The sequence below is a fragment of the Bicyclus anynana genome, chromosome 8, assembly GCF_947172395.1.
Source record: "Bicyclus anynana chromosome 8, ilBicAnyn1.1, whole genome shotgun sequence".
Taxonomy (NCBI): domain Eukaryota; kingdom Metazoa; phylum Arthropoda; class Insecta; order Lepidoptera; family Nymphalidae; genus Bicyclus; species Bicyclus anynana.
This window is the reverse complement of record NC_069090.1, coordinates 7,610,750-7,623,138: the sequence shown is the minus strand read 5'-3', so window position 1 is coordinate 7,623,138 and position 12,389 is coordinate 7,610,750. Positions and strand designations below refer to the sequence as shown.

General features: G+C 35.7%; 1 protein-coding gene across 1 annotated transcript; it reads left to right on the top strand.

Annotated features, from left to right (window-relative positions):
• The first annotated feature begins 974 nt into the window (after positions 1 to 974).
• LOC112047980 (clavesin-1) lies at positions 975 to 12,362 on the top strand. Its single transcript, XM_024085307.2, has 7 exons — positions 975 to 1,115; positions 4,805 to 4,934; positions 6,159 to 6,312; positions 8,119 to 8,226; positions 9,303 to 9,450; positions 10,308 to 10,524; positions 11,236 to 12,362. Exons 2-7 carry the CDS (start codon positions 4,820 to 4,822, stop codon positions 11,388 to 11,390), a joined length of 897 nt encoding a protein of 298 aa, XP_023941075.1. The 5' UTR covers positions 975 to 1,115; positions 4,805 to 4,819; the 3' UTR covers positions 11,391 to 12,362.
• The last annotated feature ends 27 nt before the right edge of the window (positions 12,363 to 12,389 follow it).

Sequence of the window (12,389 nt, the reverse complement as noted above, 5' to 3'; positions counted from 1 at the left end):
TTTTTAATCAATAGGAATCTCAGTAATTATATGCGAACCATTCCTTAATAACAGCTACATAAATAATGGCTGTGATTTTTAATTATTATCATATTTTAGTACCTAAAGTACTCGTTTAATCAATAGATTGTTAATTACTTTAATCAACGTTGGTATCGCTGTGAAGTGTAAGAAAGTGGCTCATCAAATGTTTTAGGGCAAGCGCAGACCTAATCCTAGGAAGAGCCGTGATAGCCCAGTGGATATGACCTCTGCCTCCGATTCTGGAGGATGTGGGTTTGAATTCGGTCTGGGGCATGCACCTCCAACTTTTCAGTTTTGTGCATTTTAAGAAGTTAAATATCACGTGTTTCAATCGGTGAAGAAAAACATCGTGAGAAAACCTGCATACTAGAGAATTTTCTTAATTCTCTGCGTGTGTGAAGTCTGCCAATCCGCATTGGGCCAGCGTGGTGGACTATCGGCCTAACCCCTCTCATTCTGAGAGGAGACTCGAGCTCAGCAGTGAGCCGAATATGAGCTGATGACGACGACAGACCTAATTTATTAATTACGTCACACGTAAGTGAATGGATACTGACTAGTCACAAGGGGTAGGAGAAACTCTAAGTTGCGAAAAAGGTTATATTTAAAATCTTATATTCGCGTTAGAAATGTGAACGAAAATTATTTTGAGATTTCACCGCCAGAATTCATCTTCTAGGACAACTCAGTTCCTCGGACGAATTTTTGTAACAAACGTACCTATTAATCATTATTTTATAGTTGTAAAATTTCAATTATTTTATTTATTGTGATTTCTACTTACATGATATTGGCCATTAACCAAATAATAAACAAAATGTAAAACGAAAATACCATGTTATATGTCTAATAATACAACCTTAATCTTATTTCTATAATATTGAAAGGATTCAGAGCGAGTTTATACAAAAAATGTACATCAGTGGATTAAGTTCGCGTTGGCCCTAACTTTTTTTAATTTTTGAATATTCCGGTTGTGTGTGCCACTTGCAGTTCAGCCTATCGAAACTCATTTTTGTTGTGTTTTCGTGTGTTGACGGACGTGGATACTGTGACTGTTGTGGTAACAATTTTCGGATTAATTAAACATTGTGAGTATATAGTCTTACATTCTATTTAGTATTTATTACATTCTAGGTATACTAGTTTGAAGTGGAATAGTGACCACAAGAACATAAAAGGAAGAATACCCTCACTTAAACATCAAAATTAAAAGTAACTTTATCTTATTTCTTGCAGTTCTTACGTAAGTTTTAAAACAAAAAATACTACCTACTTAGAATCGATGCTAAATGATATATATTTTTACTGTGATGATACTAAACCTACCTACCTATGGCATAGGATGTTTTCTTATTGACTGCCTCCTTGCCTCTATATCACGATCTCCGAGTTTTCTTTCTTCTAAGTGTTTCTCAGTAAAAGTTTTCAGCCCAGTATGATGGGGGACGGGGGAAAAGTCTGCGCGGGTGTGAAATCGTATGTGCGGGGAAATAAGGTGCATCAGTCGTGGGTTTTTCATTCATCGCTACAAGCCCCCCGGCCCGCGCGGCCCATCGGGAGTGTTACGAACAAAGTTGCCAAGCTATAATATTAACATCTGATAGTGATCGTTACACGATTTAAATGTTATTATCCTAAGTTCACCGACCCGCATTAAAGAAGCGTGGTGGGTTCATCGAGTAGTCAAGAAGTAGTAAAGTTGACATCGAAATTTACGCGGACGAAGTCGCGGGCGTCCGTTAGTTATACTAATAATATTGATGTAGAAAAGTATCTGTGTATTTGAATTTCTGTGTTGTCAATTTCATAAATATATTAAAAAGTAGTTAATTGTCAATTAGTAGCCTGTGTTTATTCTTTCAAGTGTTATTTTCTCAAAAAAGCAAAACTACCCACCTAACCTAGTTATGATATATAATATTAGAGGTACAGTTTGTCAGGTTGTGATATTGTAGGGGGTAATCTCTGGAGGTACTAAGCCGATTTTGAAAATTTTTTTGTAAAGAAAGCTACGTTATTTGTAAATATTATAAGCTACATGTTATCTCCGTATTCCCATGGGAATGGGAACTAAACAAGTGATACCGCACGATGTCTGCTATATGTATAACAAAATTGTTTTGATGGTAACGTGTATCTTTTGAACAGTTTTGTAGTAACTTTCACCTCAATTAATCTCGGTTGTTCTTATAGATAACTGGTTTAAAGTAACGGTACATTAGATACAATATATAATATGGAGTTATGGAGATGTGCACATCACAGATGTGCTTAAGCATCATATGAATTTTAACATATATTCCTCATGTCTCGCTGAGTCTTTCGAGTAGTTCCCATTCCTTTGGGCATAGGTACGGGGATAAAATTAGACTATGATACTCACAAATAACGTGGCTTTCTTTTGGTAAAAGAATTTTCAAAATCGATTTAGTAGATCCAGAGATCCTACAACCTTACAAACTCGCAAACTTTACCTCTTTTTATTGTAAGTACATATAGGTTAGGTAGATTTTCTCTAAAGAAAATAACATTTCATCGAAGAAACAGCAGCTGATAGGTAATTGACAATTATAATTAACAACTTTTTAACAATTTACAATTGAAATTATTATTTTTTATTTATGACATTAACAAATCTACACTTCTTCTTCATTCTTTTTATTCTTAGTCTTAATTTATTTTAAATTAATTTATGTGAAAATCGCAATATGTTTTTTGTAGATAGTAAATAAATTACTCTTCGCTCACCTACATACCTGATTTAGAAGAATTTTCAAAAATTCAAAGTTATTCCTTAGAACACCACAAACTTTACCTCTATATGATATTAGTACATATTACATTGTTATTTTTAGTGATAACGCCGCTTTTACACCATTGTTTAATGTCCTTACATTTCTGTTATTGTTATGATCTAAAGAGTTGCCGGAACAAACAAACAAACATACAATAATTTCAATATATATTTTTTAATTTTGAAATATTTAAGTACCGTATGTAAAGATACGTATTATTAGTGTGATAATTGTTAATAATATAAATAGAACAATTATCACACTAATATTATAAAGGCGAAAGTTTGTATGTGTGTGTGTGTATGTTTGTTCCTCATTTGCGCTGCAGCTACTGAAGCGATTTGGCTGAAATTTGGAATAGAAATATATTTTACTCTGAATTAACAAATACTTTTTCCCGACAAAATCCATGGTTGCGGCGGAATTTCGAAACACTCAATTCCACGCGGACAAAGTCGCGGGCATCCGCTAGTCTCTACATAATTATAATGCTTCGAGCACATGATTTATTACCTATTATTGTATATGTTCAAAGGTTTTTACACCTCATAAAAAGTGATATTTCCATACATTGTGATTACCTATAGATAAACTACTCTAATTATAGATAACGTTTATTTTATTTTTGTAATAAATGAAGACAAGACAGCAAAAATGTTGTTGTCCACAAAAAATGGACAAGTGCGATTCGGATTCAATCACCAAGGGTTCAATACAAAGAATATAACGTGAAAACTCGAATAAATACTCGTAATTAAAAATCTGTTTAAGCTGCCACTTGTACATGTTTTCTTTGCTTGAGCCAAAAAAGCCCTTTCATACGATATCCCACATTAAAAATTTAAGCCGCTGTTTCTTCTATAAGAACACTGTTTTTAATGATTTATTCGCAAATCTACTTATAGTTTTTAGGTTATCTCTATATACTTGTGGTATCTATCTACGCATAATATCACTTATTTATTTATTTATTTATTTATTATCATCATAACTTAAAACTAGCCTTACAGGTATCACCTAATTCGCTAGCTTAGTACTATATTATAAATTTAAAACTTAATTCTATTTACCTATATACATTACAATTAATATTACCTACTTAGTATAACAAATACACCACTCAGCAATCCTTGTGAGTTCACTCAGAGTACAAGAGAAGATGTCGATGTTTTCAGCTACGACGTTCAGAGTGCGAAGTGCGCACGTCAGCGGAGCTTTTTTGGCTAAAATAGTACGTCCGCTCGGTACCACCAGCAACTGAGGCTTGCGTCTCCGCGACACGTAACGGTCCGGGACGTTTAGGCTCACCTGTACTAGTACCTCCGCATTATACACCTTTCCTCTTAAAAGTTTAAACTTATATTATTATCTACTTGCCAAATTGAAATATGGTTTCTAGTTGCTGTACGTTTCGTTTACGAGATAAAGAGTATTGACAGACAGACAAAAAGACGGACAACAAATTGATTCCACAAAGGTTTTTTTTATTTTTAGGTACGGAACTCTAATTACCTAAAAACCCGCTAAATCAATTTAGATTGTAGACGTTTTTATGATTTCTTAAATTAACTTACGCTTGTCTGACTTTATACTTCTTATTTTTTTCTGTTGTAAAGTACCACATTGGTAGGTACTTCATAAGATTACGATCTAGCCTATTTATGTGATTACTCTTCGTAATTGAAGTTTTTTTTAGAATTTAAACTATCGTGAGTGTTATTCATATTAATTGATTATGAAACACGGCTAAAACTCACGTGATATTACGTCGGAGTATGCCCGACTAGTTTCGAACCCATCCAAACTCTTGTTGTTTGGATCGTGCCGCGATGCAAGAACCAGCTCATGACTAAGGGCCCCGTATGGGTTCGAAACTAGTCGGGCATACTCCGACGTAATATCACGTGAGTTTTAGCCGTGTTTCATAATCAATTAATATGTAATTGAAGTTGTTTTGAAATTATTTTATTACAATTTTCCAGAGAAATCATAACAACATGGTGGCGTCAATAGAAGAAGAGTATACGAAGACGGGTATCAAACCCTCTGACGTCACCGCACTACGAGAGTGGCTCAAGACTCAGCCTCATCTCCCAGAAAAGTATATCACGGGTATGTTAACCATAACTAGCTACGCTGTCCATAGCTGGTCTTATAGATCTTACCAAATCAAAAAAAAAAAATCAAAATCGGACTATCTACTCAGTAAAAATTTACACGTGTTCATCCATAAAAAAATATATATACGTCAAATTGTTAACCATATTTCCGTTTTTCGTCGGTTGAAAATGCGGTTCTGTGGACCTCTACCTAAAGTTACCATTTGTATTCTTTCTCAATGTAAAAATATGTACATACATAGATAAAGGTTAGGTCTTGGTAGGGACTACCTATTTTTTTGAAACTGAAGGAGTTTCACTTCAGTTTTACATACCAACTCGTCTGTAAAACGCTTGTCTATACGTTATCAACCCATAGTCGGCTCACTGCTGAGCTCGAGTCTCCTCTCAGAATGAGCGGGGTTAGGCCAATAGTCCACCACGCTGGCCCAATGCGGATTGGCAGACTTCACACACGCAGAGAATTAAGAAATTCTCTGGCGTGCAGCTTTTCCTTCACGATGTTTTCCTTCACCGTTTGAGACACGTGTTAATTAATTTTTTAAAATGCACACAATTGAAAGGTTGGAGGTGCACGCCCCGGACCGGATTCGAACCCACACCCTCCGGAATTGGAGGCAGAGGTCATATCCACTGGGCTATCACGTCTCTTGCTTGTCTATACACCTTATAAATTCAAAGCTTTTGACGGCCTCCGTGGCGCAGTGGTATGCGCGGTGGATTTACAAGACGGAGGTTCAGAGTTCGATCCCCGGCTGAGCCGATTGAGATTTCCTTAATTGGTCTAGGTCTGGCTGGTGGGAGGCTTCCGCCGTGGCTAGTTACCACCCTACCGGCAAAGACGTACCGCCAAGCGATTTAGCGTTCCGGTACGATGCCGTGTAGAAACCGAAAGGGGTGTGGATTTTCATCCTCCTCCTAACAAGTTAGCCCGCTTCCATCTTAGATTGCATCATAACTTACCATCAGGTGAGATTGTAGTCAAGGGCTAACTTGTAAAGAATAAAAAAAAAAGCTAAATAGTCTTCCGTCCGTAGTCCGTTTACTGGGTTGTGCCACACATCGCAGGATATTGTTCAAGAACAAATTGTGTTGTGTGGCATAATTCACTAATAAAGCTTTTTTCTTTCTTTCTTTTTCTTCTTTTTCTTTCTTCCGAAAGTTTGTGGACAACAATATTTTCTTGAAGTTTTATACTTATTTGTTTTAATTCCAGACTTAGATTTGCTGCTAGCCTATCACTGTTGCTACAAAAGCTCAGCAGTCACAAAACAGGTGTTAGATTTGAATTTCACCCTTCGCACGCTGTTCGCCAATTTGTTTCACAACCGAGTGGTTGACGACTCTATACTCAAGTCTTTGGATGTTGTGTGAGTAAAGGAAATCATCATTTTAATCAATTAAAGCCTAGGCCGCACGGTTAAACCACTGTGGTTTTTAATCGCGTGAATTTGTGTCCCTAGAAAACTAATAAGAGCGGCCGCATCTGCGGTTTTTTCCCGCGACTGATTTTAACCACTTGACTCCTAAATGGACGACCGGTCGCCCATCGTATCCGTTACGTGACATGTAAAAAAATATAAAGTAAACTAAGGGCAATAGGCGAGCACAGTATCATGTTCCGCGCGATAGAGGAATATAAAGATTTTTTAAATGGCTCATAACGGTAGATTAAAACCGCATTCCCTGACTGTTGGCTTCTTCAACGCAGACGGGCTTTTCGATAAAATACTCGCGGGCAGCGAATGGTTAAAAACGTGATTTGCTACAAAATTCTCGCGAGTAAAAACCGCGGCATTTGTAATCTATAGAACTTAGTTGACGCGCACGCACTGGCGTTAACCGCGGGCGGCTTTTGTCAATATTCGGTAGATCGTCTTGCAGAGCAGAGCGTTGGCGAGCAATTTCAACCATTTCATCCAATGTTTAAAACGAACCAGAATATGAAAGTTTATCTCAAAAAATCATCGTGGAAGTACAGAAAATACCAGCTTTATTGCGTCAATATAGCGATAGAAATATCAAAATTTTGGGACCAAGTGTTTTAATACGTAGTAAATAATTGGATGATACTGTCTACCTACCTAGAAATCTATCTCAAACTGCGGGACATTTCGCGATTTGGACCATGGTGGGTCTAAGCCCTTATAAGGAGAGAACTCTTTAGTGGCTCGGTAAAATTGACTGAAAATAATAATAATAATCATCAAAACGCGGAATTACCTAATACGTTCGCGTCAAAGTTTTGGTTTTTACAAATCCTTTGGGAACCATTTTCTGTGATGGCAAAATATACGAACGGGTTGTATTTATACGGTTTTTTTCCTTACGTCATCAACCCATTTTCGGCTCACTGATGAGCTCGAGTTTCCTCTCAGAATGAGAGGGGTAAGGAAAATAGTCCACCACGCTGGCCCAATGCGGATTGGCAGACTTCACATACGCAGAGAATTGAGATAATTCTCTGGTATGCAGATTTCCTCACGATGTTCCTTCATCGATTGAGACACGTGATATTTAATTTCTTAAAATGCACACAACTAAAAAGTAGGAGGTGCGTGCCCCAGACCGGATTCGAACCCACACCCTCAGGAATCGGAGGCAGAGGTCATATCCACTGCTCTATCACGGCTCCTTTTTTTTCCTTACATGGCGAAAATGCAAAACAATAATGGCGGACTGAAAGCCAAATAAAAATAAATATAATAATAAATAATACATTTTAATATAACATTTCTAAATTAAGGATAAAGAGATACACAAATACAACTTGAATATTATATTGCTGGACCAGAAAAATAAATAAAAGAATAAAAATACTAATCTAAACTAATATTATAAAGCTGAAGAGTTTGTTTGTTTGTTTGATTGATTGAACGCGCTAATCTCAGGAACTACTGGTCCGATTTGAAAAATTCTTTTAGTGTTAGATAGACCATTTATCGAGGAAGGCTATAGGCTATATTTTATCTCCGCATTCCTAAGGGAACGGGAACCACGCGGGTGAAACCGCGCGCGGTTAGCTAGTTATATAATAAAGACGTTCATACAAGAGGGCCTATGGACGTCTGTCGGATGATAATGATGATAACATTATGCAACAAAACAACAGCTTATCAACGTATAAGTGATAAATCGTAAGTATTAAAGAAGTAAATTAATATTTTTGATTACAGATGTGCATTGCCGTTGGAAACGCTATCGGTTGGAAAGAATTATAAAGTTATTTATCACGCGCTGGTTGACAACGACCTTAAAAATTTCATTTTCACCGACATTATCCGGTAAGCCGATCATTTGTTACATTCATAATGATAATAGATACCACTGATAATTGATTTAATCTCGTTATCAATGTTATGAAAGTGTAAATTAAATATAAGTAGGTAAGTATCTATAAATTTAAAAGGTCATTGTAACCTTGTCAGAGGAACACCAAGATAATTTAACAGGAGGTTATTTATTTTCATTTTTAACCATGTTCACGGATGACTAGAAGACGCTTATAATTAACCGACTTCAAAAAAGGAGGAGGTTTCTCAATTCGACCGTATATATTTTTTAGATAAATATATTTCCCGAAGCCTCCCAGCAGTCAAAAATTATTGATGTAAAATAATTAAAAAAAGTCTAATGAACCTATTGTCCGGTTTTGTTGACAAAGCTTGAAGGTATCACAGGTGACTTCGTAATCATCTTTTAGAGGTGTACAGGGTGTCCCGTAAATCTGTACGACATACTCTACAGGATGGTAGCTGACACCAAAGCCTACGAAAATAACGAAATATATGTTTAAAAAAAATACTCAAGCGTTGAATTTATACTTTTTTCAACTAATGAAACTTTGATTTTTTATTACAAAGTATTTTTATTCCTAAAAAATGACCAAATATTAAGCGTTTTTTTGTACTTTTAACTGTCACAGTGAACAAAAAAATTTACTGCGCAAAGTTGTACATATGTGCTTTTAATAAGGATTCCATATATTAGTACATTATTTTTAAAAACTTCGTCACAATGGTTACTTTCACTCCGGAATGGGTTGATTTTGACGCCGTTTTGACGACGCCGCCGTTTTGTCATTAAGGAGCCTATGACACTTAAACAATCAGAAAGAAAAGCAAATTAATTAAAAAATAATGAAAGCTATATATATATATATATATACCTATGTATAATTCCAACGATTTTCTGCAAAAACTTTATAAAGGGGAATGACCATTCCCGGCCCAGACCTTTCGTCTCCGCCCCACACTTTACATAAAACTAAAAAATACTTGATATTTTTTGTTTAATAATGAATAAATTATGTATGGGATGGTGGACATTCCCCTTTAGTATAATTCCTGTGATATTTCAGCACCGTGCTTATGCTGGTAGACGTTGCACAGTACGTAGAAGGGACGGCGCCGGGGTATATCATATTTGTTGACTTGAACCGCGTCACCCTGGGACACATCACTAAGTTGGATTTGCAGACAGTACAACAGATATTATACTTCTTGCAGGTACAATTGAGTATTTGACAATTTTCTTTTTATTGTATACTAGTGGACCCGGTCAAGCTTCGCTTTGATTTATGTGCACTTCTTCTCTATCCCTACCATACCCTACCCCTTGACTCTTAAACGTTTGTATGGGAAATATAAAAGGGTTGTTTTTATGGTTTTCCCGGCAATTATTCTGATTTTTCTCACCTTTTAAACCTTCCCTATACCTCCACGAACATTTGAAGACCAAGATAAGATAAATCCGTTCAGGCGTTCTCGAGTTTTAGCGAGACTAACGAACAGCAATTCATTTTATATATATAGACTAGCGAACGCCCGCGACTTCGACCGCGTGGTATTCAATTTTTCAAAAATCGCACGGAAACCATGGATTTAAAAAAAGAGGCCTATGTGTTAATCCAGAGTGAAATCTATTTCCATTTCAAATTTCAGATAAATCGCTTCCGTAGCCGCAGCGTAAAGGAGGAATAAACATACACACCGACTTACACACATTTATAATATTAGTGTGATATTAAAAGTATGCTAATAGTAGACCAATTTTGTAAAAGTCACAGTGTATCTGCGGTGACTACTTTCGTAGATACTGGGACGTCTTTGCGCATTCAGTTTTTCACAAATCCCGCGGGAACCAAGGATTTTTTGGAGACAAAAAATAGCCTATATAATGCTCAATATTCTCCTCTATCCGCCAATCAAACTACCATGAAATTCGGAAAAAAATATATATAGTTTGGAGTATTCATGATTATTACTAAAGTTTCCCTAAAAAAGTATGCATTTAAATAATGAAAAACCAATTTGGATCCGTATTTTTTCTGAAAGTCACGGATATACTTTTTATTTGATTTCAGGAAGCTATACTAATAAGATTAAAAGGTGTGCATTTTTTGAACGCACCGTCATTCGTTGATCGGCTGATGATGATCATACGGCCCTTCATAAAGAAGGAGTTGATGAACATGGTTTGCATTCACAGCGCCGGGTCTAACACCATAGAAAAAATTATCCCCATCGAAGCATTACCCAAAGAGTGTGGGGGAAAGTATAAGTCCTATGAAACAGCCAAAAGTAAGTGAATATTGTCTATACAAATATTATAAAGAGGCAAAGTGAGGTTGTAGGTCGCCTTTTTGCTTGAGTTATAAAAAATCGTTACAGAATATTGTTAAAGCTCTTGAATTTATTTTTTATTGAGAAAGAATAGAGAACTTAAGCTAACTTATCCTAATAACTATACAAATCATGCCCACGTGGAATGGTGGCAAGAATACTGGCTGCATTTCCGCGCTGGACAGCCAGGCTGATCCTTTGCGCAAAAAATGAGCCAGCCCTTCTGTCACCAGTCGAGGCAACTAGCCGCGGTGAAATGATTCGGTGAAATTTTTTGGCACTGCGACTCCATGGCCCAAGGGTCTCCACGGCAAAAGTCTCCAGAGGCATATTAAATATTTTAAATTATAAATATTTAAAAGAAAATTAAAACCGACTTCCAAACACAAATACCTACTTTTGATCACTTTGAGGAGGAGAATTATCAAAATCGGACTAATCTATAAAAGTTATGCGTGGTTGTATTATTAATGGACATGCAATCAATCATCCCCTGTTTTCTTACCCTTAGTATATATTTATTTAAAATTCTTTAAAAAATTGTCAAAATCGGACCACTCAGTAAAAAGTTACGCGTGTTCATACATGTAAACTTTATATTCACGTCGAATTGATAAAAAAAACATAAGCCGCTTTGTACTTGTGCCTGAATATTACTTTTCATTACAGAAGAGGCGATTGAATTGCTACTAGCAAATAAGGAGTACTTCGAAAACGAAAACAAGAAACGTGTAGTGGAGTCATTGAGGCCTGGAAAACCAAAAACTATAACGGACATCTTCGGAGGCATAGAAGGGTCTTTCAAAAAATTGGATATAGATTAACAATTTAAATAGTTTTTTATTTCATCGATCATAGATCGTTAGATGGGTCTCAAAGCGTCGTGGAATAGAGATGATGACAGTTTTTAAATTGTATATAATTTTGTAAAAGGAACAGGGTATCTGCGATCATTACTTTGGGAGCTACAGGGATTTAGAGAGTCAGATTTACGGCGCTGCCGCGGATCCCTGAAAAACGCCCCATACAAAATGGCACGAACTAATGACGTCGTAGACAATGTAACGATCGTTAGATTTGTATGTGCGTTCAAACAAAATTTCTAATATCTTTGTTATTTGTACGTTTATGTTTATAGTTCACATATTACAAAATGTCACATTTAATGTAAGGAAGCTAAATCTTTATGAATTTTCGCCTAATTACGATAAAATATTTTTAATAGATTTTGAAATTTTATAATCTCATTTATTTTGCAAATATCCAGACAATCTTTGCTTTTTATGTATAAATTAGTTAACCCGAATGTATCATAAAAATCAATATATTCAAACCTAGTCATCATCTCCATTGTCATTATTTTCGCACATTGAGTACGTCATCACTCGTAACACATTTTTATTTATTCATGTTGTGGCTTGTGTATTTACACTTCCAAAATGAACACGAAGGATATGGGATTAAAATAAAAAAAAAAATCAGTAAATATTTTTTAAGTCCATGTCCACTCACAGCATGCGTTTGTTACGTACTAAGATAAGATGTGCGTGCACGTCTTTGGGTAATGACATAAAATTGTGAGTTCTTTAGTATGGAGGGGCCCATCTAACTATTTAATATGAATATTTCTTTAAAATATTAAATTTTGTTAAAAATATTTATGGTATTAAGTTGAGGTACAGATAATCCTTATGTGTCATCCTAAAAATTAGCATACAATGCCAAAATAAGTATTAAGTTCAATGACTGTTAAAATATGATAATATGTTAAATGGATATTAAATTATCTTAATTTATATGTGTAACCCTTTTTTACTTTTACG